The 27,803-nt window shown below is 42.8% G+C and overlaps 2 protein-coding genes across 3 annotated transcripts in view; one reads left to right on the top strand and one right to left on the bottom strand.

The window, feature by feature from the left end:
• Positions 1-4,740: 4,740 nt before the first annotated feature.
• Positions 4,741-27,185, top strand: slc6a15 (solute carrier family 6 member 15). Its single transcript, XM_004086239.4, has 12 exons — positions 4,741-4,883; positions 6,265-6,750; positions 13,816-13,973; positions 14,964-15,090; positions 15,184-15,365; positions 20,307-20,417; positions 21,535-21,776; positions 21,853-22,051; positions 22,295-22,487; positions 22,600-22,759; positions 22,877-23,039; positions 26,079-27,185. The coding sequence occupies exons 2-12, from the start codon at positions 6,450-6,452 to the stop codon at positions 26,448-26,450; spliced, it is 2,208 nt and encodes a 735-aa protein (XP_004086287.1). The 5' UTR covers positions 4,741-4,883; positions 6,265-6,449; the 3' UTR covers positions 26,451-27,185.
• lrrk2 (leucine rich repeat kinase 2) overlaps positions 27,182-27,803 on the bottom strand; it is a 60,394-nt gene continuing 59,772 nt past the window's right edge. For both annotated transcript variants that reach the window (XM_023955457.1, XM_023955455.1), the window contains exon 52: positions 27,182-27,768. The gene's annotated coding sequence lies outside the window, so the exon portion shown is untranslated. The remainder of the gene's footprint in view (positions 27,769-27,803) is intronic.

Raw genomic sequence — 27,803 nt, forward strand, 5'->3', positions numbered from 1 at the left:
GACGCTACTTCAGGGATCTTAAAATTTTTGAGTGCTAGATACAAATAAGCTTTAAAATATTTAGCACTGTTAAGTTAAATTTGAAAAAATCTTGATAGAGCTTAATACTTTATAGTTGAATCAACTACAAAATGACATTTAAGTTGTGTAACCTTAATAGTTATGAGTCAGTACAAGTGATAGGGTTTAGAGTGTGTTCAAAATGGGAGGTGGCGGCCTCTCGTCCAATCAGAGCACGAGAAATCATCTGCCTTCCGTTTCATGCAAAGTGCCTTCCTTTTCATTCAAAGTGCCTTCCTTTTCATCCAAAGTCACTTCCGTTTCATGCATACTCCTCTCTCACACACACATATAAACTCTTCCTCACACGTTCATATATACTTGTCTTTCACATACATACATTCTTTTTTAAGAGTGACAATGAGAGTGAGAATGTATGTATGTGTAAAGTAATATATATGCATGCGAGAGAGAGAATATATGAATGTGCAAGTGAGAATATATGTATGCGAAAGAGAGTATATATGACTGTGAGAGCAAGAATGTATGAATGTGAGAGAGAGAATATATGGATGCGTAAGAGAATATATGTATGCGAAAGAGAGTATATATGACTGTGAGAGCAAGAATGTATGAATGTGAATGGTTCAGAATAAATAATGTCTTATACGGCCCCTCATAGCATTCTGCTGCTGCACATCCTGTCTTAGCGAAGGAAAAGGGGAGGGGTAGTGGGCGCTGCGATTATGCAATACCTGGATCATCATGCTGTTGGATCACTCAGCTCATGCTAATAATGTCATTATTTAGTAACTATTGTAGATATTTTTATTACATGTCTTTTCTGTCATTTAGTTGGTGTCAGCATTTGACATAAAGACAGCAGGTTATGCAGGAAAACAGCTGAACTTTATGACATCAGAAATAAACAATCCATCATTTATTTATTAATGTTTTAAGGTTTTTTGAAGGATTTTTACTGTTGGTGTTGCACAAAATTAGAAAAATGCCAAATATTTTTGGAGTAATCCCACTGATGAGTTCTATGATTTAGTTTTTAATGATATTGACAATAACAGGCTTTTAAAAAAATCAAATGCCTCTGATCCGTTTCACAAAGACACACACAGGACGTCACACACCAAGAAATTAACTTATTGATAAAAATGATGCAGGAGTCCAGCTCTAAAAAAATGACAAAAGAGCAAAGAAAACTGAATGATTTGTTATTTCTTATTATTTTCAGGCTTGGTTTGTTTTGTTCTGCAGCATCTTCTTATTTGTATAACTTTGATGGAATATATTTTTATGGAGAGCAAAATATTACACGGTATTTAAGGTTTAACTTGATTTATTCTGGATTAATGTTCCTGTCTGTTTTTATTCATATTTATGTTCAAAAAGTTCAGTTTTAAAGGTTTAAAAGTTTAGCTGTAGTGTGTTCAATAAATGTTTATCTTGTTCAACCCAAAACCTAAAGTGGTTTTTAACTTGGGCCCCCTGTGTGATTGAGTTTGACCCCCCTGTAGTACCAGTTATACAATTCATGCAATTTATGTAAAATGTTAAATAAAGATAGAGACTGAAGGATGTCGTCAAATTTGTATGCGTGTGCGGGGGGGGGGGTTACTCGCCCGGTGAGTAAGTTAGTGTAGAACCGCCACTCATCAGAACTAAAACCCTTGGCGAGGCCTCGCTTCAGCACTGTGGGCCTCAGCCTGCCTGAGGACTTGAGGTGGCACTGTTCAGGTTTTTAAGAGAAAACTTCAAACACATCTTTTAGTAAAGCCTTTACATAGTTTTTACTTGTGCACATGTTTTTATTTGATTTTATTAAATTTTAACAACTAATGGAGAACCTCATGGAGACCCGTGGAGAAAGTGGGTGTGTCTGTTATCCTGGGGGCAGTGCTGGCAGCTCAGACTCTTCCTGGGAGGGGCTGTTCTTCACTGGTCTACATCACAATGTAAGAACCCACTCATTTTCGTGGGAGGGGCTGGTGCTCAGAGCGCAGGTTTTTAGAGGAATACTCATAAATGGTCATGGAAATACCACTTTGGGTGTTCTTTTAGTGAGGAATGAACATTATAATACACTTGAAAGATCAATAAAGTGATTTTGCATGGAATGGGCCCTTTAACATTTTAAACCTTTGTTTTATTTGCAAGTCAACTTTTCATTTTAAATATGTAAGACATGTGGTCTGGTCCTGATACCACTGATTGTTGTGGTTGAATGTTATGTAGATATCCCTTTATGGTGACATCAGCTAAATTGGGCCATCAGGTAAAATGGGCCACATCCGCTCAGAGGATCTCAGTTTCTTAGAAGTTAACAGTCAGAATAAATGTAAATAAATTCAGACGGTTGCCACAACAGTACTTGACATGTAACAACTGATTTGATTGGTCTATGGTAGCTATGGTCGTTGGGGCAAAGCCTCATAGAAAGAAAACCTGATGGTGAGAAACCTAAAATAACTCATTGTGACTGTTTTTTTGTCCTGTCCAGCAAATGAACACACAGATTGCAGCTGAGTCCCTTGGGGGCCTTGGGGGGGGGCTTTGCTTTTACAATCGGGATTGTTTGTCACTCTTGGAGTATCTTGATATAAAATAAATGGAGAAATAGAAGTGAACTTTATTGAGTTTTAGCCGCTCTGACAGGATGGGGAGGGGGGTGATAATCCAGGTGTCATATGTCACTTAAAGACATGCATTGGTGCTCATGGCCCACACCATCATGCCACCTCCACACAACAAGTCTTAAACATATCTATCCAAGTTCACGGTATCTATAGAAGACTTCCTGCCACACATCAGTGGACGAGACCCCTGGGAGGTCACGCCCCCCCAGCCGTCTCCCAGTTCCATCTGGATGAAGCACATCTACTGGACGATTCAAACATGAGGTTGTCGAGTTAGATAAGCTAATTCTTCTCTAAAGGTTCAGCTACATCGCCATCCTGGGAGTGGATCCCTGCTTCATGTGGACACCCCACCCCTGAGGTTTCTGCTTTTTTTCTGGAATCCTTTTTTTTGGGGGTGGGGGGTGGGGGGTTCTCTTACTGAAAAGGAGGGTCTGAGGGCAGGGATGCCCAGTTTAGTTTAGTCAGTTTAGTTTTGTTTAGTGATTACCTACTGTATTTTATGAATGATCTCATGTTTAATACACAATTACTGGTGAGAAGCGCATTGAGACGACTATTGTTATAATGTTGGGCTACATAAATAAAATGGAATAGACTTAAGTCAACAAAAAATAAATTTATATATACATAAATAATTATGTAAAATACTTTTGCTGATGCTTTCGGTTAGATTGTAAGTTCATGTTTTACTAAATGAAATTATTTTGGAGGAAAAGCCTTTTTTGTGAGTGGCCCACTTTACCTAAATATGTTCATGTATTTTGAGACACACATTCCAGCTAAAATGGACCAAATGAGTCATGTTATGAGTTAAGTTTGATCAAATATTTTGATATTTCAGCTTATTAAGAATTAAAAAGTAAGGATGAAATGGAACGTCATTATAATAATTTCCATTACATGCCTCTTTACATTTACTTTTGTAACTCATTGCGTGTCTCACACAAGAAAAGGAAAGATGAAAAAGACATGTGAGTCTACAGATAGTGTCTCTTAAAAATAAGATCTGCTTCCAAGATTTGCCAAGCCCCTTATGGTGACCCCAGTGGCAAAAAGGTCATTGGAGACTGGATGCGCTGTGGGCCCTGCACCTGGTTTCATGAGAGCTGAAGACAGCTTCATCTGCCAGGACTGTCTTTAAAATGCCGTGGTCTACGCCTAGTTGTTTGATTTTTGAGGTTGTTCTGTTTTTACAAGTCCAGAAACAAACACACACTTTCAGTCTCCCTTTTGTCTCTCACACGTTCTTAATTAAGCCTATATTACAATGTTGTTGCTATAGTGAAAGGGCTGTAATTTTCATATTTTAAACATTTAATTAATTTAATTAATGATCTATGATGTTGCTACTGCTAATTTTTATAATAATAATAATAATTTGATTGTAATATGAAACATGACTGCTTTCACTTTGCAGTTGGAGTGGCCCATTGTGCCTGACTGGTGCATATGTCAAAAATTAGGGTCATCTGATGTTTTAACAGCTGTAGAGTATTTTATTCCATAAATTCAACAAAAAAACAGTCAAAACAATCATTATTAATATTAGAAACACAATTTAATGTCACATATTGTGTTTTCATTAACCAAAAAGTGGCCCAATTTAGCGGATGCCACGCATGTGGAGAGGACATCTCTACTGTGAATTGAATCATTCTTAACGGTGTGAAGAACGTCGGCCCTTGATCGAATCCCATTTTTTTAACATTTATCTACAAATGAAGCCGGAAATAGATACACAGTTGTAAGGTTAAAATGAACAGAAAACCTCGTTTACCGTTTATAAACACAAGCACATTGCATGTCATTCATGAGCCAGCCTACTTGTATCGGATTAGTAGTAGTGGATCATACCAAAGCAGCCAAATAGGGGGGGGGGGCAAGGAACAACATGCCAAGTTGCCTCCCATTTTTACATTTGTAAAAAAGGAAAATTATTCTAAAAGGCAAAAAAATGTATGAAAGTGTTTTACTTTGTGAAATGATAGTGAAAAGAGAACTGACTTGAGAGCGAGCTTACAGCTGTGGAGGCGGAGCCCCCCTCTGATGTGGCTGCACTTCCGGGCGGCGGCGGGGAGAAATCGAGCGCTCGAGCGCTGAACGGCTCAGTCGCCGGTCCCAGAGACAGAAGTGATGATGTCTTCCCCGTGCATGAGCGCCCACAATTTCATTCCTTGAGACCAAGCCTCTTCTTCTTTTTCCCAGAGAAAGTCGTCCGTTGTTCCCGCGCAGGTGAGGCCTCGCTTCCGGGCTTTGAGCGCGCAGGTGGAGATGGGGATGGGGATGGGGATGGGGATGGGGATGGGGAGGCTGACCGAGGGACCGGGGCGCAGGATGGAGATGATGAAACACCTCACATGGATGTCATGTAGGCTGCGCGGGAGGGAGCACGGTCATTTATGCTCCATCCCAACAGAACACGCTGTCCCCGCACTCAACATCGAGCCGAATGCTATTATTTACTAGGTTTATTTTGAATTTACTAGACTTATCACGAATTTATAGCTTAAATATCTGTACTAACAATTAATCTGAAATCTATATTTTAAGAGGGGGGGGGGGTATTGTTTGATATAACAATAAAATATATTTTTATTCTAACAACATGTTCTCTTTTTTTTCATTCAAACCAAAATGCGTGAGCGGGGAAGGTTCCTGAAAGCATCATCCATCGTTCTTCCTGTCGTGTTGCGTTCAGTGTTTGATCGCGCGGCGGCCCTCGCCTCGCGCGGACCGGGCTAATCTGAAGGCGTCTAAAGGAGAAGATACTAATCGGGTTAATCCAGTGATTGGTGAAGGACGGGAGGCTGTGCGCGCGGTGCTCGCATCGTATAGGAATGCAAAGTCTAATACATTTATGTAAGAAAAAATACAATAAAATAACCAGATAAATAATGAAAAGCCAGAGCCGGGCCTTAAAGCTAACGCTGAGATTTATGGGAAGCTGCGCACCTCAGCCGCACATGTGCGCCTGGCGCGCGCCCACACCCTACGATCCTCTCCTCAGACTGTTACCTGCAGAAAAATCCAGATTGCATCATTCTGCAACAGTAAAACATGAAGCAGAAACGATGCAAATTGGTTTAGATTTATGGACAATTCGGGGTTTTCTGCACCACTTGTGTCAAAAATGTTTGGTTTTGCATTTAGCTTTGTCTTCTGAATTATGCAGAAGGCTGGGAACATGAGTGTCCACACTGACTCCAGTCAGCCGTCAAGAATCTGGATTCAGTTTCTCTTCATTGATGTCCTTTCCAGCCACGTGATTGTCTCTGGACAGCAACACATCAGAAAGCCTTTGCTGAACTGTTCATATGGCAGATATCTATATCAGCTTTCTAAATTTAAAAATAAAATAGCTGTCATTCCTAAAGTGATAGATTTGGTTCAATTAAAAAAACGTGATTTATTAGAATTATTTTAATCAGATTGGTGTATTTTTGAAAGAAAAAATATCCCAAACATTATTTTCTTGTCCTTTTTTCCTCATTTTTAATATCAGATGACATCAAAACAGTGTTTTCTGAAAGAAATAGGAGGAACTTGATGCACAACAATCCTGCAGCTTCTTAACTATTCTTAACTTTCTGTTCTTTCTGGGTTTATTTTGCAGATAATAGTTAATAATGAAGAAATAAACTCCTTCATTAACCACTCATCCTTCACGAACTGAAAGCCCACGGGCGTTGAACCCCAAACCCTCAAACTCCATTTGTATAAGTGACTTTGTCCAGCACAGACGCAGGCCCGCCAAGCCGAAGAGACGTTCCCCCCCCTCGCCTCTGTTTGCTTTATCAAATGCCCAAAAACAGCAAGGCCGTCAAGAGAGAGCTTGACGACGATGTCACAGAGTCTGTCAAAGACCTGCTTTCCAACGAGGACGCCTGCGACGACTCCTTCAAGAAGAGCTCACTGATCGTCAACGGCCAAGAAGGGGAGGGGAAGGAGTGCGATGTGGAGGAAGGGGGCTCGGACAGCGAGGAAGAGGAGCGCCCGGCCTGGAACAGCAAGCTCCAGTACATCCTGGCCCAGGTTGGCTTCTCTGTAGGCCTGGGAAATGTCTGGAGGTTCCCCTACCTGTGTCAGAAGAATGGAGGGGGTGAGTCACCGCCAGCTGTCTTATCTCTGGGTTCACTCAACTCAACTCAACTCAACTCAACTTTATTTATAAAGCACTTTAAACAGAACAAGGTTCACCAAAGTGCTGAACAATACAAAAATTAATAAAAGCACATGAAAATATAAAGCATAAAACACATAAAATAGGTCCGGATTCCAACTCAGTTAAAAGCAAAAGTGAAAAAATATGTTTTAAGAGCAGATTTAAAAATACTGAGTGAGTTTATTTGTCTGAGGTACAGGGGCAATTCATTCCAGATTTTTGGTCCGAAGACTGAGAAGGCTCGGTCACCTCTCAGTTTTCTCCTGGTCTTCGAGACGACCAGCTGTGTCTGATTTGTTGACCTAAGGGAGCGGGGGGGATTGTACACCTGAATCAGGTCAGACAAATATTTTGGGGCGAGTCCATGGAGACATTTAAAAACAAATAGGAGAATTTTAAAATCAATGCGTAAGCGAACTGGGAGCCAGTGAAGAGATGCTAAAATGGGAGTGATATGTTCTTGTTTCCGTGTACCAGTTAGAAGACGGGCAGCTGCATTTTGGACTAACTGCAAACGAGCAAGTAATTTCTGGGAAAGCCCAACATAGAGAGCATTACAGTAGTCCAAACGTGTTGAAATAAAAGCATGGATTAAAATCTCAAAGTCATGGCGGGAGAGGAGAGGTTTAACCTTGGCCAGTTGTCTCAGGTGAAACAAACTGGATTTCACCACTGAGTTTATATGAGCATTGAAAGTTAAATTGCTATCCAGTTTCACACCTAGACTTGTTGCTGTCTGTTTCAGGTGATCATTTAAAACGCCTAAGCAGAAGGTTAGAAGGTCTGCGGCTCAAATTTGAGTTTTGAAATCAGGAAACAGCATTTATAAGACATTATTTGTATCTGGAAATAACTGGCTTGACAGGGAAACATCGGAATATGAATCCTTCTTCTGAAAGGTCTGGTAGATTTATGTCTGACTTAACTCCACAGCCACAATGACCCTCATTTCCATGGAAGAGAAAGTTATGTGGAGTTAAAGAACATGGATTTTACTCCTGGAATTCATTATTACTCCTGAAGTTTAGGCGTGGATAATGTAGTCTAAGAGAAGAAGAGTCTAAATCCTAAATATAGACCGTTTAAAGGTATCAGGTGTTTTGCATCCTCCCTTTACTGCTCCATTTTGGGCCTTTTGAGCCTGAAGGTGTTTTGGCTTTTTGGTTGCACGGTTGTGTTCTGCCAAAAAACGCTTTCCTTTCTTCATAAATCAGGAACACCTCAGGGTTTTGGGTATCCATGTCCAAGTTAGCATTCAAATCTGCAGGAAAATCTACAAGTGTAGAGAAATGGTCTAAGAAAGTCCCCCCCCACCCCCCCACCCCCCACAAAAAAAGAAAAAGAAAAGAAAAGAACCATTTAGGTATTGGAATGCATGACAGTCCCACTTCCATCATCTTTTGATCTATTTTTAAAGCATTCCCAGTGGACTTTTCTTCATAATTATGCTATTTTGTCCAAAATCCCCAAACCTGTGTCGTTTTCTGCAGAGCCCCAGGAGTTTAGTAGAAATTCACCTCTGGAGCTGAGAGGAAGCCTGCAGAAACTATCTTTATTCTATGATTGGAATAAAAAGATAAACTCAGAAATGCAAAAACTCAGTTTTTCTCAGTGAGTCTTTAAGAACTTTTAAAACACACTGGAGATTATGTTTTTACGGTGGCCCAGAAGGGTCACAACACAACACATTAACTTTATACACAACACACTAACTTTATACACAACACACTAACTTTACACACAACACACTAACTTTACACACAACACATTAACTTTATACACAACACACTAACTTTACACACAACACACTAACTTTACACACAACACATTAACTTTACACACAACACATTAACTTTACACACAACACATTAACTCACAACACAACACAATAACTCACAACATTTATCCTCTTCACCCCTGTCGGGGCATAGGGCGTCTACTAGGTCTCTCCAGCCTCTCCTGTCCTGGGCTGCGGTTTCTATCTGTCCCCATGATAATCCAAGAGCTTTGGCTTCCGCCGCCGTTGTTCTCTGCCATGTTGTTTTGGGCCGTCCTGGATTTCTTTTGCCTTGTGGGTTCCACTTTAGCGCTTGGCGAGTGATACTGTTTTGTGGTTTTCGGAGCGTGTGTCCGAGCCATCCCCACTTTCTCCTTTTGATTTGATTCTCCACTGGCTCATGTTTGGTTAACTTCCAAAGGCATTCGTTCGTGACTCTGTCTTGCCATCTGATTCTAGTGATGGTCCTGAGACGTCTATTGACGAAGGTTTGGAGTCTATGGATTGCGGATTTGGTCGTGCGCCATGTTTTGCATGCGTATAACAGCACAGATTTTACGTTTGTATTGAAAATTCTGAGCTTTGTTGCCAGGGTGATGTGCTGGGATGACCAGATAGGTCTAAGCCTCTTGAATACTGCGGCCGCTTTTCCGATTCTTGCTTTAATGTCTCGGTCTGTGCCGCCATCTTTGCTGACGATACTGCCCAGGTAAGTGAACTGCTCCACTTCCTCTATGACCTCGCCGTTCAGGATCAAGTTGTCGACTCTGGTATTATTTGACCTCAGGTTCTTGGTCTTGACCATGTTTATCTTGGGCCCTACGTTTGCTGCCGTCACGTCAAGAGCTGTTAACTTGAGGTTCATGTGGTCAAAGCTGTGAGACAGAAGTGCGATGTCATCTGCAAAGTCTATGTCTTCCAACTGCCGTAGCAGTCCCCACTGAATTCCCCTCGCTGCCCCTGCTGTTGTCCGCTTCATGACCCAATCAATGGCTATCAGAAATAGAAATGGGGACAAAATACATCCCTGTCGCACACCGGTCTTTACCTCGAATGTATCTGTGAGACTTCCCTTATGGACTACTTGGCAAGTGGAGGGATCATAATTCGCACGGATCAAGTTTATAATCTTCCCTGGGATACCATAATGGTGGAGAAGATTCCAGAGGGTTTTCTGGAATCTGGAAACCCTCTGGAATAACTCACAACACAACACAATAACTCACAACACAACACATTAACTCACAACACAACACATTAACTCATGGCCCAGAAGGGTCACAACACAACACATTAACTTACCTCACAACACATTAACTCACAACGGAAGTAAAGCAGCAATTGAAGTGCTTTTATTCTGAAATTTCTACTGGGCTGAGCAGCTAACTACCTAACAGAAAGTAATGTCACAGTGAGCTGTGGAGGGAGCATGTTATTGCTACAAGAGAAGCTAGCAGCAGTGTTGCCAGAAACTTTGTCTTTACTAAGGTTCTCCTTCCTCTAAACACACACAATATGAACACACACTCCTCCCTCCGCTCTGACACCCCCCTCTGTCGCTGCACGCGCGCTCCTCTCCTCTCCTTTTCTTCCGCTCTGTCCTGTGTGCCTGTGTGAGAGGACAGAGCGGAAAAAAGGAGAGGAGAGGAGCGCGCGTGCAGCTCCCTCCACAGCTCACTGTGACATTACTTTCTGTTAGGTAGTTAGCTGCTCAGCCCAGTAGAAATTTCAGAATAAAAGCACTTCAATTGCTGCTTTACTTCCGTTGCGAGTTAATGTGTTGTGAGGTAAGTTAATGTGTTGTGTTGTGACCCTTCTGGGCCATGAGTTAATGTGTTGTGTTGTGAGTTAATGTGTTGTGTTGTGAGTTATTGTGTTGTGTTGTGAGTTAATGTGTTGTGTGTTAAGTTAATGTGTTGTGTGTTAAGTTAATGTGTTGTGTGTAAAGTTAATGTGTTGTGTGTAAAGTTAGTGTGTTGTGTGTAAAGTTAATGTGTTGTGTATAAAGTTAATGTGTTGTGTGTAAAGTTAGTGTGTTGTGTGTAAAGTTAGTGTGTTGTGTATAAAGTTAATGTGTTGTGTTGTGACCCTTCTGGGCCACCGTACTTGATAAAACATAAGAGAGCAATTTAAAGAAACACTTTCCTCGTAAAACCTCAACATAAACAATGTGTACGAATGTCAGTCAGGAAATCCAGTAAAATCTCTGAAATGTATTGGCGATCCTAACTTCAGTCAACCTTCTGAAACCACAGAGAGAACTGTCAACATTGGTTCAGTCCTCTCCATCATGCCTTTATATGATTTCATCTGGAAATGGGAAAGTAAAGCTGAGCCATTGCAGCGAGGCAGCAACCAGACTAACAGATTAGCCAAAGTACAGACTACAACCTGTGAGGTATTGTTTCGCGGCCACAAAAGTGAGTCATGAGAGTGTTGTAGACGGAAAATAAAGTGTGCGAGTGAACACAGGTGACCAACCTGACGATGACATCACAGGCTCCTAAACGCAGCGCTGCGCCAAAATCATGGAAAACTAAACAGAAACTGTAATAATAAGCATTTAGGTTGTGACTAACTATGTGTCACTGTAACATGGTGAGGTTATGGTCGCACAGACGCAAACCAGAGCATAGATGTGATGGATGAAGGTCTAATCCTGCAAGTCTTTCATCCCTCTTCAGGCACAGAAAACCTCAGTAGATCCAAAAAACACAATGGAAAAAAGAATCAATGTTGTTTGTTGCTGTGGAAAATAGTTTGGGTCTTTATGCGATGTTGGAGTCTGCACAAAGTGGCATTCATGACATTTGGGTCCACCACCAGGCAGTGAGGAGCATTTCCTGCTCACTCTCTTTCATTTTCAATAATTGCATGCAAACTTTCTGCAGCCAAAGGTGCATTTCCCACCGCCCCGCCCTCCCTCACCGCTCACTTTGTTTCTCACGCTGCTGCAGCTAGAACCTGCTAATGTGTCCTGAGAAGGAAATAAGGGGCTGCAACTTCCCTTATGGAGATTACATAAAGCCAACCACTGCTCCTGCAAAGCTGATTAAAGAAAACTCGTCCCAGCGGGAGCGAAGCATAAATGTGTCAAACGATAGAGGAGCTTCGCTCTCACTGGGCTTTACTAATCACGTTACGGTACGGGGTCAGTGCACTCATCAGATGATAATGCTTCTGTGAACGACCTATGTGTTGCTTACATTACACATGATGATCAGATGGTCAGACTGAGAAAAAACCTTGGAGTCTGTTTTCTGCATGAGGGCTCCCAGACATCGTCAGGTTCCTGCTTTCAATGCCCCCCACCCCACCTGTGCTCACCTGTAATCAGATCGAAGCGACAGGTCTGTGTTGGAGTGGGTCTGTGTGTGAACATGAAGTGAGGGCATCCCACTGACGGTCTGCCTGCCTCAGAGGGCAGATGTTGGTTTGTAGATGAGGTTATGGTCACTAAGAAAACAAACAAGAGCTATGCATATTTGTGAGCTTTTCCCTGCTTTAGTGTTTCAGCTTTTACTTTGAAAGAGCTTTCAGTGTTCCTCAGTGAAGCTCATCAACTAAACTGAACTTCACAAATGACAGAAACTATTGAGGGTAGATAGATAGATAGATAGATAGATAGATAGATAGATAGATAGATAGATAGATAGATAGATAGATAGATAGATAGATAGATAGATAGATAGATAGATAGATAGATAGATAGATAGATAGATAGATAGATAGATAGATAGATAGATAGATAGATAGATAGATAGATAGATAGATAGATAGATAGATAGATAGATAGATAGATAGATAGATAGGCATTTAATTTATGATTTGTTTATTACAAAACAAAACAAAGAATTCAAAACAAAAATCCCTCTTTAATTGGCTTATAGGTAAGAAAGAACAAAGAAAACCCAGGTAAGGAGTCTGTATGAGCGGGCTACAAATGCATCCATTGAGATGAATGGATGAATTTGCCACCTGTCATGAAATGCATCAATGTAGTATACATGGGGGGCTGTGATCAGGAAATTACTTGAAATATAAAATGAGTTGACAATGAACCACTCTTATCAGGCTGTTCTTCCTGCTCTCTGAGACAACAGTGGAGATCAAAGATGTTTTTGATGCTCTCTAAGGAGCAGTCTGCAGCCAGCAAACCAGAATTAGAAGTCCTAATATTAGAAACCAGTGGTAGACTGAGTTAAAACAACACACACTGATTCCCCTCTAGTGCCACTCCTGTCAAAGCGGCATGAGGGCGGAGCAGCGAGACTCAGGAAAAGGATCAGAATGGACATCCTGCCCGATGAAACAATGAGATCCGTTGAGATGAGGATGATTGTCACGACTGACTCACCGCAAACATCTGAGGACATTGATCCAACCATGTTTCCATTTGATGTAACTGTTGGAGGGAAAATGTAGCCGTTTCTGTGGTTTCCACAACTTTTTGGTGTAGATTACATCTGTTCACCTGAGAGGATGCAGCAGCTTCTCAAATATTTCCCTTCACTTCACAGTAAAATAGAAAGCCAGTGGATCTGATCACAATCTGGTGACTCTCTGCTGCACAAAGACTTTTAGGTTTCCTTTCATCAGTCATGTGCCCGGCGGTCTGTCCGCCACTAAAGCTGCATTTGATTGCTTCTTTACTGAAGATTCACCCTGAGACTCTAATTCCAGAGAGGAATGCCGTCTTCCAGAAGCTCCTCACACTAAACCAACTGTGTTGTCTATGATGCCAGCCTCGTGTCTCTTCTTGTCTCCAGAATAGTTGGATTGCATCACACACCACATGGTTCAGCAGGCAGGAAGGATGAAAAGCATCGCCGTCGTGTGTGTGTGTGTTTGTGTGGGTGTGTGTGTGTGTGTGTGAAAGCTGCTTTTCACAGTGTTCTGTTGTTCATTGGTTACAAAAGTTTCACTGCCAGGAAGAAATAAAGTAAAAAAAGATATAGAGTTTGTTGTGTTGAGCTCGTGTGTGTGTGTGTGTGTGTGAGTCACCATGTTGTGATGCTTTGAGGAAGTGAAACTCTGTGACTGTCACTGTTTTCTGATGAAACTCATTCCTTTTATTGCGTGAAGGCCGGATGGCTGAAGCTCACAGGGTGAAGCAACCCTCTGCTGGTCGGGGGTTCGAATCCCAGACATGGTTGTTGTGCGTCTATTGTGAGCTGCTGAGTGACTTACATGTGAACCTACTGTATGTGCTGTTTGGACTCCAGGAGCGTACCTGGTGCCCTATCTGATCCTGCTGGTACTGATTGGCATCCCACTGTTCTTCCTGGAGCTGGCAGTGGGGCAGCGGATCCGCAGGGGCAGCATAGGCGTCTGGAACTACATCAGCCCCCGCCTGGGGGGCATCGGCTTTGCCAGCTGTGTTGTAAGTCAGAAACTGAGACTTATCTGTGTTTGTTCAACTTAAACCAAAAAAAAGTTGACAGTTTTACCAATAAAATATAGACTAGAGACACTTCTGCACACAGTGAATTCTACCCTGCAAGACTAAAAATACGTGTCAAACAGACGATTTGTTATTTAAATATAAGTCAGTGTCAGTAAAAGGGTCTTATATTTTAACATGAGGACATCTTAAACTTATGAAACTGCTATTAAAAAGGTGAAATATATTGCTTCCTTAACCCTAAATAACCATTCCTATCATACAAAACGTGTGTCTGCGACTCCTCTCTGATTTGCACGTCCCTTAAAAACACCTCTACATTAAACGTGGTCCATGTTTTCTGCCCTGCAGTTCATCATCAAACCACTGCTCATTTCAAAACGGCTGCTTCCGTTAAAATCTCAAAAACACTTTTAGCCGGAAAAAGTTTGGCTAATTTTCAAAGCTTTATGATCTCATCTATTGGTATTTATTTGTTAAAATGCCTCATTGCTGTTTTTAAAAAAATCAAAATGTGTTGATAGTGAATTCTTTATAATACAGTTACACTAACTTAAAAATGTGTGGATCAGGTTTGAGACAGTGGATAAATAAGGGGCTTGGCAATGTCAATGTAATGTTTTTTTTTCTTCTGCAACCAACCATGCTGTGAGCAAAAACGTACTAAATCACCCAGTGTGTCATTATGGATACCATCTATATCTCATAATCAAAACATAATGCAAAATTATATTTATCTTAATTCCAAGGAGTTTAAAATTTCTGTCAATTCTTTGACGTTGTGGGCTCTTCAGCTTTAACATCCTCCTTCAAAAGTCTTCATTTAGAAAATTCAATCGGTGTTTAAATTATTGTTAAAAATGAGGGCTTTTGTGTTCTAAGGTTGTGTGATTGATCTTTCCAGTTTTTTATATTTGTTTGAGTTTTGTGTGTTGGTCAGAAGTGAAAGGCGCCTCTCTTGTCCTTCAGGTGTGCTTCTTTGTGGCTCTTTACTACAATGTCATCATCAGTTGGAGTCTCTTCTACTTCTCCCAGTCCTTCCAACAACCTCTGCCGTGGCATGAATGTCCTCTTATCAAGAACAAGACCAGTACATGTAAGACGTTGGGAGACAATCCCTCTGGCAATTTGGTGGATTTTTGTCTTTTGTTTGTCCAAAGGTTCTTGACAGCTGTGCTTCTGTTCACAGATGTGGTGCCAGAGTGTGAGAAAAGCTCAGCCACCACGTACTACTGGTACCGTGACGCCCTGGATATCTCTGACAGCATCTCTGAGGGCGGGGGGCTCAACTGGAAGATGACGGTGTGCCTGCTGGCTGCCTGGTCCATGGTTTGTCTCGCCATGATCAAGGGGATCCAGTCCTCTGGGAAGGTACGTTGTCTCTTCAGAAGACGAATTCACAGAAACTAGCTGTTGACTGTATAAGAGAACTGGACGGAGTGACTCCTCCCCCCTGACATTTCAAACAGGAAGTACCTGCTAGTTCCAAGAAGCCAAAATCCCATAGACCTCTATAGAGAAACAAACAGCTGTTAGTCATTCTTTTGGCCAGAATAACTATTATTACACTGATACCTTTGTTCTAAACATGTTCTTGATCATCTTCTTCTGCTTTTTTGTATTTTTTCTGCAGTGCCAGTTATAAACTGACCAATCAGGTGCCTCAATGAAAAGCATGTGGCTGACGGTTCGAAACATCTGATTGACATTTTTCGTGTAGCCCACTTTCAATTATTAGGGGTGTGGCCTTCCAAACAAGCTCCCCCCTGATTAGCAAGAGTGGTTGCCATAGAAACAAGACTCAGAACGACCAATCACTGCTTACTGACATTGTCTGGCTCCAACATGGCGACCTCGGTTTCACAAAAAAAAAATGGTGGGCGTCACCCTCGCCAGGTCCAGTTCTCGTCTACAGACAATAGGTGAAAATGAGAAGAGAAGTTCCGCCCCCCTGTCAAATCCGTCAAATTGGATGAGGCTCCTCCCCAAAAGCAAATCGAGACACTGGGTTGTACTTGAACAAAACAAAAGGCCTACTGGAAAATGCTTCCACGCAAAATCAGCTCTTCAGCTCCAAAGAGCTGCGAGTGACTTAGGTTTTCTCTTGTGCTCCAGTTTCCGCTGAACCTGTGAGCTCATGTGATCCTCTGATGGATTGCAGCTCAGCTTAAGTTCACTGTGTGGAACAGAGATGGGAGCAGCGTGACTTTCCTACACATGGATTATTCGGCTGGCTAAAGGCAGACTTTTGCTTCCAAATGATGATCTCTTTGTACAGGTGATCATTAACATCACATCATCTTCTGGTGTAACACGGCGAGCATTAGCAGCGCGCCCAGAGGTCGGAGTCACGCCGCGGCTTAAACCAGAACAGCATGAACCTTTGGAATTTCTTCAAAGAGGCTTTCAGCTGTCTGGTTTGGTCAGAGCGAAGCTGCAGTCCCAACAAAATACAAGCATTTTGATTTAGAACCGTTTGGTGCGTGTTCTGTTCAAGGTTTTTGTTTAGTGGCTGACCTCGAATAAGGCGCGTTGGCAGATAAATCCGCGGTTAGGAGTCTGACGCCGAACGCTGGCATCTTTCTGAAGTTTAGGAGGAAGAAAAGCTCCACATCTTCTAGGCGCTCGCTGTAGTCAAACACACGTGTGCAGAGACGATTGCTTCAGAGGACGTTCGATTGGCTGTTCCGCTGTCAATTTGTCGTTCTTTGCGCCAATGATGACAATTGGCTGCTGAAAATAAAAAATAAAATAAAAATTCAAATAAAATGTAAACACATCTACAAATAGGTTTTTGCTTATTTATTTTTAATGACCGTTTGTCGACCACGATTGAACTGTTGGGCACTCCTGATTTAGGGCACCGCCAACATACTCGAACGCCTGACATCACCGCAAGATCCCGATTTTTCTTCACCTCACCCCACTGGCACCAGTTTAGACATTGTGTGTTTTGTGATGCATGTGAAGGATGTCAAATCTGGATCAAATCCAAGGTAACTGTTCCAACTAAAGCCACAGCTGCGTGGCATGTTTCATGTTCCCCCTGCTTGACCTCTTTTCATCCCGCTGCTATCACAGCCAGTGTCTTTCATGTCCCCCTCATCAGAGCGCTTTACTTTTTATCACCACAACTACCGCAGCAGAGCTTTTTCACTGCTCTCAACAAATAATGCCCAACAGACCAACAGGTCTAGGGCTGCACGATATGAGGAAAAGCTGCCATATTAGTGATGAACACGGCAATGACGATATAACTTGCGATACATGAAAAAAAAATAGCAAAACAACCAAAAACATCATTTCCATTTCACTGCAACAGTTTAAAATTTCTACTCCAAATGACCCTCGTCTACATGTAACATAAAAGAGCTCCGTCTGATTGGTCAAATGCATAAATGGTTTAGTTTGATTTACTAAATACTTCAAGCTGCCACAAAATGGTTTTAGCACTTTTAAGGTAACCATTTATTACAACTTTCACCGTCTTTTGCGATATGCGTATTGCACAGTTTGATATTGCGATAACGATGCATTTGTGATTCATTGTGCAGGTCTAAATGGGACCCTGACCTTTCCTAAAAGTGTACATTTGATTCTAACATTGTTTCATCATTCAAATTTCAAAACACAAACAGATCTGGAACGACCACAGCAGACAAACTTTTTACAGGGAGTGTCACTTTTCATTATTTGCAACATTTTCAGGATCTCTTAGCCGCCGTAGTCCATCCATCTTATGCCGTCCGAAGCTAAAATCTTGAGAGACAAACATTAGAACAAAAACAACAGTTTCGGAGGTTTCCATGAATTGGGAAAGGCCTGATAAGATGATTGTTCCATGAAATAATGTTTGGGTGACAGTGGATTCTCAATGATTAGTTATCATTTTGTTCCCTGATGTGTTTTTTTTACCAGCTAAGGGGGGACAAGGGGCAAACATCCCCCCCAAAAAGCTTTGCCCTCTAACTTTTGAGTCAAAATCCTGATTATTGACAAAGTTGAAAAAATCATCAATGCAAGCTTATGTAACCCTTGTGCTATAGGCACTTTACCATTGGGAGTTGGGTCATCTAGACCCACTAGACAGTGCTCTGAACCTTTTATCTTCAATGATTTGTGATCTTCACTGGTGTCCATGGATTACATGAAACCTTTCCACCTTTATCCACCTTTGTCATGGTAGGGAGAACACGTCAATGTAAGGGGGGGGTCATCTAAGATAGTACAAGGGTTCAACATTGCAAAAATAACTAAAGTAACATTTTTAAGGAAATCTTAGCTCCTGAAATTATTTACTTTAGTAATAAAACAGTTTGAAAGACGTGTTTCATTTTTATTCACCGCCCTCTTCTGGCCCCCCCTCCAGCCCCCCTTTATGAAATGTTCTAGCTCCTATTTATTCTAAGATCTTCTGAATGTCCGAGCAGTCAAAGGGACGGCCATGGTCAGTCATTCATGGAGCCTCGCGCTTTCACTGACTGAAAATGTACAGTTTGGGACAGATGGCCGCCCTGCAGACCCCCCACCCACCACCACCGCGTGAGGACGGCTCTTTTCAGTCGGACTGTCCCGCTCCGGAGCATGGAGTCTCTTTGAAGTCCAGCCGGCACAGGCCCGTACAAAAGAATATTAATGCCCTCCCAACACACACAGAGGCCGGGTCCAAGGCGGGACCGCCATCAGCCTTTCTGTCACACTTGTGTGTGTGGGTTGGCATGAAAAGGGAAGATGTGGTTGCCATAGTTATACGCGCTCTCAGCACTTGGCTTGATTCCCAAGATTGTGGTAAAATAGAAAGAAGAGAGGGGAGGCTTTTCTCATGAAAATGCAGAATTTATTGCTAATATTTAGAAAAAACTCTATTTTAAAATTAATATTTAAGTTTTAGATTTGAGACTTTTCCATTGTGTGGATGACAAAGGATAAATACACATCTGCCTGTGATCCTGGAAACAGCTTCAGTTCTGGATCCGTTCTAAACAACAAAGCTTCTCTCAGAGGCTGACCTTTCTGAGGGCTGCTTTTAGGCATTTGGATTGCAAAAGTCCCTATTTGGAGAAATAAAAGTTAAAAAAAATGTGCAGAATGTTCTTCTCTGAATGGCCTAAAGCTGAAAACCAAATGAGCACGCTCACTCGAAGCAATTTATTTTAATTAAAGAAAGAAAGAACAAAAAGAGATTTTTGTTTAGTCGAAAAACCCAAATTACTCACAGCGTTTTAGAATTACAGCCTCAACCTAATAAACACTGACAGATGTCCTTTTTCTATCATTTAAAGTCAAACAGGAACATTATGTGGCCCACTTCAGAGCTGCACGCGGACCGCCAGGCCAAACGCCACCCTTCCCTAGATCTAGCTGTGGTTGGGAGGCGCGAGTCCCGCCTACACCCTTTTCTCACTGTGTGCACCCCCACCCCGCAGCCCGGCCCACCCGCCGAGCCCGTCAGACCGGCCGTCGCTCGCTGACAACCGGCTTTACGCATTAGAATGTGTTAACTACGGTGGCCCTGAAGGGCAAATCCCACCAACAAGTCATTCAGCGTAAAAAGCTTTTATCATGTGGTTGATGATGACGATTCATAAAGCAAACAGTTCAGATAAACAGCAGAACATTTTAGAAATCAATAGAAAAATAAAGGAAACTAAATTAAAATGAAACATTTTCTGGTTAAAACCAAACCACAAAAGTGATTTGCACAAATCAAAATGAGAAAAGAAACACAACGACAAACCAGAAAAGGTTTGGATGATTGGATGATGACGTTTGTCCATCATTCCAACTGTTATACTGGATATCATCACATATACCTATAGTATACAAACCTTTCCCAGTTTCTCCTGTGTTTTGTTTTTTACATTTCAATAAGATTTCTGGAAATTAATTTTGTTTCCTTTTTTTGGAATTGTGTTTTGATTTCTGCTATTTTGTTTTAAATTGTAATGTAGTTTTTATTTTAATTGTCGTCGTTATCTTTACTATGTTGTTGGTGGGATTTTCTCTTCAGGACCACCGTAGTTAGAGCGTTTTGAGGGAACTTTACAATATTGTTGGAATAGAATTGAATAAAAAGGGGAAATTAACTTAAATACCAAATGAAATGTGAAAATATTATTAAAGAAAGGTTTTTGAATAACTTCAATCAAAGAAAACCCAACAAAGAACCAGGAATGGTTTCTTTGTTTTGGAGGCTGTGTGTATGTGTGTGTGTATGTGTGTGTGTGTGTGTGTGGGTGTGTGTGTGTGTGTGTGTGTGTGGGTGTGTGTGTGTGTGAGGTGTAGTGATGAAAAGCTCTGGCCTGCTTCCAGGTGATGTACTTCAGCTCCCTGTTTCCATACGTTGTGCTGATTTGCTTCCTGGCCAGAGCTCTGCTCCTGAAGGGCTCGGTGGACGGGATCCGACACATGTTCACCCCAAAGGTAAGATCGCTTCCCATCTGTCTGTCAAAACCGCTTGTTTACTGTGTCAGTTCTGAGGAGATTAGGTCACTGACAAAGTGAGCAGGACCTGGGAAGAAATTCCATCAGTAGAGGGAAACATTCAGGATTACTGCTGATTTCCGTCCACGGTTCCTCTGAGAATCAGAAGACTGAAGCTGCGCTGTAATTGGCTGGCTCCCCAGCAGCAGGTGCCCAATGGGACTAGAGACCACAGAATCCTGTCACCATGGAAACAGGACTCACCGAGTCTCTATGTAACAAGCCAGCCGAAGATGCTGTCTGTCTGGTGTCAGCTTCTCCTGGCTGACTGACAGCTTCTGATTTCTAACGGCCTCCATCTTTGTGTTCTTGGCAACATGGAGATCTGCTGGGGCCTCTGAAGGAGAACACGTCAAGTCTGGTCCTTTTATGCTTTTTATTAATCCCGCCACCATCCCTTATTTCTGCTTAACTAAAAGCATGAAGAGAAACACACAGGAGGGACGAACACGCATGTCAGATTCTACCATACAGCGGTCCCCAACCTGCTCCAGGCCACGGATTTGGCTGAATTATGTGTGTCGGATTTCTTTAGTCCTAGCTTCCAAAGTAAAGTTTATCTTCAGCCTCTTTAAAATCTCTGCAGCTACCATTAGAATATGATCTAGATTCTCTCTTAAGCCATGACCGACGAAGTGGAAGTTTAAAATGAACTTCAACCTCGTCTGACTTTTAAGGTGCGACGGATAAACAAAAACCAAAAAAAAGTCACTAAAACTGGTCATTTTTAAATATAATAATAAACATAAATCCACCAAACTTTAATGGCAGTATCACCGTATCATTAAACAGTCGACACAAAATCTGTCAGTCGTATCAAACGCTTAATTTCACATGTTTTGTTCAGACTGAAATTGGAAATTAAACACAAAATATAGGCTCCAGCAACCCCTGAAAGGGATTCAGCGGGTTCTGAAGATGGATGGATGGTAGCAGTACAGTTTGGTTTGGTGCATGTTTTCAGGGATCTCCTGCTTTCAATTTGTAGGAAGATAATGGATCAGTGCTCTTTTTTCTTGACAACTTTAAAGCACCATTTTCCGTTCCGCCCCCCCAGCTGGAAATCATGCTGGAGGCCAAGGTTTGGCGAGAAGCAGCCACGCAGGTCTTCTTCGCCTTGGGTCTCGGCTTCGGCGGCGTCATCGCCTTTTCCAGCTACAACAAGCGAGACAACAACTGCCACTTTGACGCCGTCTTGGTGTCGTTCATCAACTTCTTCACCTCCGTGCTGGCCACCTTGGTGGTGTTTGCTGTGCTCGGCTTCAAAGCCAACGTCATGAACAGCAAATGCGTTGCTCTGTGAGTGCGCCGGCAGCAAACGCCCACTTTGACGCCGCCGCTGCGACATAACCCTTTTTGTCTGTTCTTTGAAAAGGAACACCAATAGAATCGTGGCGTTGTTGGGAAACGGCATCGAAGCCACGCTCATCCCCCATCACATAAACCTGACTCAGGTCAGTCAGGTGACGGCGGATGACTACCATCAGATGATCGACATCATCAAGGGCGTGAAGGAGGACGAGTTCCAGAAACTGGGGCTGGAATCCTGCACCATTGAAGATGAGCTGAACAAGGTTCAATAACTGAAGAACAAAAACACTGCGTTCAAAATGGTTATGCAAAGTGTCACGAAGAGCAATTATTGGTTTTGAATTTGTCTTGAGGCTCTTTGGATCATTGATATCAAACTCAGTGGTAATTAAATTGGAACACGGTGTACCAGATATTTTCTGGTTTTACCTCCTCGAGTTCTGGCATGAAGATGAACAATCTCAGATTAGAATCAATAACTTTCCTCTGACTCGTTTCCCCGACAGGCAGTCCAGGGCACGGGCTTGGCCTTTATCGCCTTCACAGAAGCCATGACCCACTTTCCTGCTTCGCCATTCTGGTCCGTCATGTTTTTCCTCATGCTGGTTAACCTCGGACTCGGCAGCATGTTCGGCACCATTGAGGGAATCCTCACTCCTCTGATTGATGCGTTCAAAGTCCGCAAAGAGCTTCTGACAGGTGAGGCGTGCACGTTCCCAGCTGAAGTACAGACTGTTCTGTTCTGAGGCCTGGATTGTGTGGAGAAGATGCCAGAATGTGGTCAACACGAGTCCCCGCTTGTCTCCTGCAGTGGGGTGCTGCGCGCTGGCCTTCTCCATCGGCCTCCTGTTTGTCCAGCGCTCAGGGAACTACTTTGTGACCATGTTTGACGATTACTCCGCCACTCTGCCTCTGCTCATCGTCGTCGTGTTGGAGAACATTGCCGTCGCTTGGGTCTACGGGATTGACAAGTAAGCAAGCGGGCCTGGGCCACAGGTTGGACTCCCAACTTGTAAAAAGTGATGAAGAAACCAAACGTTTCGGCATCCAGGCGCTGTCTTTTGACGCACTCGTCTGTCGGGTTGCAGATTCTTTGAAGACCTGAAGGAGATGCTGGGATTTGCTCCGTACCGTTTCTACTATTACATGTGGAAGTACGTCACGCCCATCCTGCTGCTGGTGCTCCTGTGCGCCAGCTTCATCCAGCTGATCATGACGCCGCCCAGCTACAGCGCCTGGATCCAGGAAGAGGTGAGACCGTCTCAGGCTTAACACCCGTGAGGTCCGGGATCAGCAGGGGGGGCTTCTTGGTAAATGTGCATACGTGTACCATGAAAGATTTATGAAATCTTTAAAAAAAAAAAAAGGCCCCAAAGAAACTTGTCAAAAATTGTGACATTTTTAAAAATAGGATAATAAAAATCTGCCAATGGGGTCAGAAAACGCTCTTAGTGAAAAATCCTGGTAAGGGAAAAATTCTAACCATTTTTTCTGAAAATAAGATTCGTTTGCTTTTAAACAACTTCAGTGATCAGATAATTTTTCTTGCAACACAGAAAAAAAGGCTTTTTTTATGAAACGAGAAACTTTTTACTTTCTTAAGATCCAGTTTTTGTCAGGGGTCGTCAACCTGGGGCTCCAGAGCCACATGGGGCCCTTTTAGCGCTAAAGTTGTGGCTTTGAAGAAAACCACTAACAGTCTGAATAAATAATAACTTTATGAAGTTACTTCATGTATGTTTAGATTTTAAAAAACTACTGAGGTGATCATGTATATATATATTGTAGAGCAGGGGTGTCAAACTCATTTTGGTTCGGGGGCCACATTCAGCCCGTCTGATCTCAAGTGGGCCGGACCAGTCCCGTAAAGGCAAAATAACAGCTTTGTTTGTTTTTTTCACTCAATTTGAAAAAATGCCTCAACCAACATAGTAGCTTAATCCCTTGGGGCTAATGGATCTCAAATAAAATTAATTTCAATAAAAAAAAAAGTTGTTCTATTCAAATTTATACAGACTGAATATTTTACATCTGACACTGAAGCGATCCAGAAACTTTTCTTTATGGTGAGTCTCATAGTGGTGCTGAATGTTGTAGTCTTTGAACACTGCAACCTGTTGCTGACATACCAAGCATGGGGGTTTGCATTCAGCTTCGTGAAAGAAAAAAAAACTGTCCATTTTTCCTGGAAGGCTCTTCACTCCACTTCACTTTTTGACAACATTTTGGTCATTAGGGTGTCACTACTGATCATCCTCATAGCAAGATAACAGCGGTAAGGCTCATAGGGAACTAAAGTGAATCTTACCCAGACGCAGAGCTGTTATGTTTCGCTTTTGGCACGTGCAGAGATAAGCTGTTCACCTGTTTTGCCTTTCCTTTTCTCCCCCGAGTGGCGGAATTGCGCACTTCGGTTATTTCTTTAAAAAATCATAACTCGCCACAGGAATGGACTAGAAACTTGCTTGCTTTTTTAACCATCCTTATGATTTTTACTCTTCATGTGTGGGCCGGACTTAACCACCTAGCGGGCCGGGCTTACTTTGCACCAACAGTCCCGTCCACAACTCAGAGGTGAATTTCTAATGAACTCCTGTTGCTCTGCAGAAACTATGTCCCAGAAGAAGACAAACTGGTTTTTGGATTTTGTTTACAAATAGCATCATCAGAATAAAAAGATTATTTTGAAAATAGATCAAACGATGATCAGAGTGGGACACATATTCTTATCTCTAGTTGCTGTTCCGAGGCAAAGTTCTTAAAGTATAAAAATAAATAATTAGAATTATAATATTTAGAATTCTAATCTGCTGCAGCAGGGAATGATTCCCCCTTAAAAAAAGGGTGTATTTTATTTTGAAAGGAACTTATGTGGTGCTGCTCATTGTAACTATAACGACAGTACATCTTCTAAATCAGGGGTCGGGAACCTTTTTGGCAGAGAGAGCCATAAACGCCACATATTTTTAAATGTAATTTCGAAAGAACCATACAATAATGTGGTGTCCCTTTCCCACACTGAGGCACGGAGACTTAACCTCATTTAAGGTTCTTTGTTCTTGTTATTGCAGACCGCAACAAATGACGCACAATTAATTCAGCAACTCCTGAATCTCCCCTGTCGACACGAGAGCGCGTCTCCCAACTTTATATTCCCCTGCTCCCGCTCCAGGCCTCCCATTACCTTATTCGGCCCATGGCTGAACCCCATTGGTCCAAACTACCTAACAACAGGCTGAGCGACAGAACTGAGAGCCAATCAGATGCGTTTAATGAACTCCAGAACTTATAACGCGGCCCAACAGCCACCCAGTCCAAGTCAGTAAGCAACGATATGTTTAAAACTAAATATACAAATGAATATGTGTGCATTTGATGTCATTTCAACATTTTTAAAGTACAATAAGTCTGTGGATTCTTTTTAATAACATTGTTATGCTGTTGCTGATAAATGGTGAGTATTTCTCGTGGTAGTTCTGCTGATGGTCTAGTCTGGTTGATACGAGGTGAGTTTCTGCTTCATGCAGGCGTTGAGACTTTAAACGTGATCGTAGGTCTGAATGTTCTGTAGATGTGACAAAGACTGCTCACATGCAGACGCAGAGCCAAACACACACTCACACGCTGCAGTGAGTGACGGGCAGCAGGTTTTACGTTTTTACAATCCCTGCGCGATTCACCTGCCGGTCCCCACAACACCTCACCCTCACCCTCTGCTTTCTTCCTCACACATCCCGTCCCCGCATCTGCGCGCTCTTTCTCAGAGACGGGGGCGCGTAGTTTTAGGCGCGACAATTCACAGGTTTCCGGGTGGTACAAACTCTGTGAAATAATAGATAATACTAACTGATAGTGCTGGCGCTGAATTTTCTCTCTAAGCACCGCTACTCCTGCGCGCGTCTGGCATCGCATCGCGCCCGAGAAGGACTGGTCTAATGAAAGAAAAAAGTATAATTAAAGATTTGTCTGCGAGCCACATGTGACCATCAAAAGAGCCATATATGGCTCGCGAGCCATAGGTTCCCGACCCCTGCTCTATATGGCCTAATGGTCACACAAACATTAAGTATCTTCTTCTAAATGGTGAGGAGGGACTTGGCGAATGAAACTCAACCAAATGGCATTAAAGGTTGCAGACCTCTGCTTTAAGCTGAGGAGGAGAAGCAGGAGGGTTTTTGTCACCGATGGGACCCTCATGATGCCGTTTGTTCATTTGTGAATCTATAGATCCCATAAAAGACAGAAGAAAGCTTCTGTGATGAACGCTGTTTTCGCCTCTCTTCCCTCCAGGCCATGGAGAAGACCCTCCCCTTTCCCCCATGGGGCATCGGGGTCTGCATCTCTCTGGTGGTGATGGCCATCATGCCCGTGCCCGTCGTCTTCTGCCTGCGCTACTTCAACATAGTGGACGATGGCAGCGACGGCCTCGCCGCCGTCTCCTACAAGAAGGCCCGCATCATCAAGGAGAGCGGCCGGCCAGAGGACGACGACGACGCCAGCCTGATCCACGGCAAGTCTCCCAGCGAGGCGCCTTCGCCCATGCCGGGGATCTACCGCAAGCAGAGCGGCGGGGGCACCGAGGGAGACACCGCGCCCAACGGCCGCTATGGCATCGGGTACCTGATGCCCAGCACGCCTGACACGCCCGAGTCTGACTCATAGACCCATCGTGGTTGGAAGTCAGCTGCCCCCCACAGCGTTTAGTCAGCCGTATCATCATGGAATATTCTTTTTTGCACTGTGTCTCTCTGTCGATATAGTAGCTGCTCTGTATTTGTTGCCTCTGAACCTTTTGTGGATGTTCATCAAAGTAAGAATGACCAGCTCCCTGCCAGGCTCCGCCCCCACCCACCCACTCTGTAACCCCTCCTCCCAGTTCAACAAGAACACGCAGAGGAGTCAGTCAAGTGGACGTTGGTCGTGTTAAAGCGCCCTGTCGGTGTTCCCGCCCTCGTGTGAGCAGGTCGGTCTGAGTGCAGCCGTCCTGGACGCCGCACCGCCGTCGACACTCGCCGGGTTTTTCTCTGGCTCAGATAAAAACAGACAGGCCTTGAAATTCCACTCCCATGATTGTTCCAGACAAAAGTGTGCCTAAGTCATTTCTATTTGTTTGTAGAATACACCCCCCATGTCCATCTGCAGTATTCTGTAAATACAACCCAAATATTACAAATATGTCCTCCTTGGTCGGTTTGGAGTTCAGAGCAGAGATTTTAAGGTTCAGAAGTGCTTCAAGTCCTCAACTGGCGTCATCTTGTTTTAGTTTTCTTTTTTACTAATGTGCTGTCAAAGCGGAGGGACTGAGTCCTTCTTGTAAATAACTTTTTCCATGAAATGGCTTCAAATGCAACGTCTTTTTCCCCAACGATTCCAGATTAAAGAGAGTCAACAGCCTCAGTCATGCTTCGTTTTAATTCAATGGATTTTTCCCTCTGCTCAGTTTTTGTTTATTTCACACAATTTACAAAAGTGCTTTTTTTGTTTTTGTTTAAATAGAAATACCTGAAAATATTTCACTTTGAAAAAAGCCAAAAAAAAACAGTAAACCAATATGGGGAACCAAAAAGGAATAGCTTTTCCTGACTGGTTCTGTTCAGATGGCTGTGGAAACGTGTCGTCACACATGTGGAGTGACTAGGATCCGTGGTAAAAACACACATACATGAATAAATATTGGAGTTTTCATTTTGCTTTCTTTCTGGGCTCACTTTCTGAAGGGTCAGCATTGCGGTTCAGGCGTCAGCTTTGACCACGTGTCCCTTTTACCAAAGTGTCACATTGGAAACATGCGCTGATTGTCATCAAGCTAAAATAACAAGAGTTTCTAGATTGAGTTGGAGCTGATTGGAGTTTTTCTCCTTAGTGCTTGGATTTCGGGATCTACGTGTGGAAAAAGTGCTTTTTGTCCAAAACGTCCTCTTTCTTGGGAAACGGAGGCGCGCCGATGCTCTGGACAGTTTATCCCTTTTGGTCGACTCTTCTGGAAAAGGAAAGAAAAGAGACATTTCTGGAGCT

Source organism: Oryzias latipes, chromosome 6 (assembly GCF_002234675.1).
Source record: "Oryzias latipes chromosome 6, ASM223467v1".
Classification (NCBI taxonomy): Eukaryota; Metazoa; Chordata; class Actinopteri; order Beloniformes; family Adrianichthyidae; genus Oryzias; species Oryzias latipes.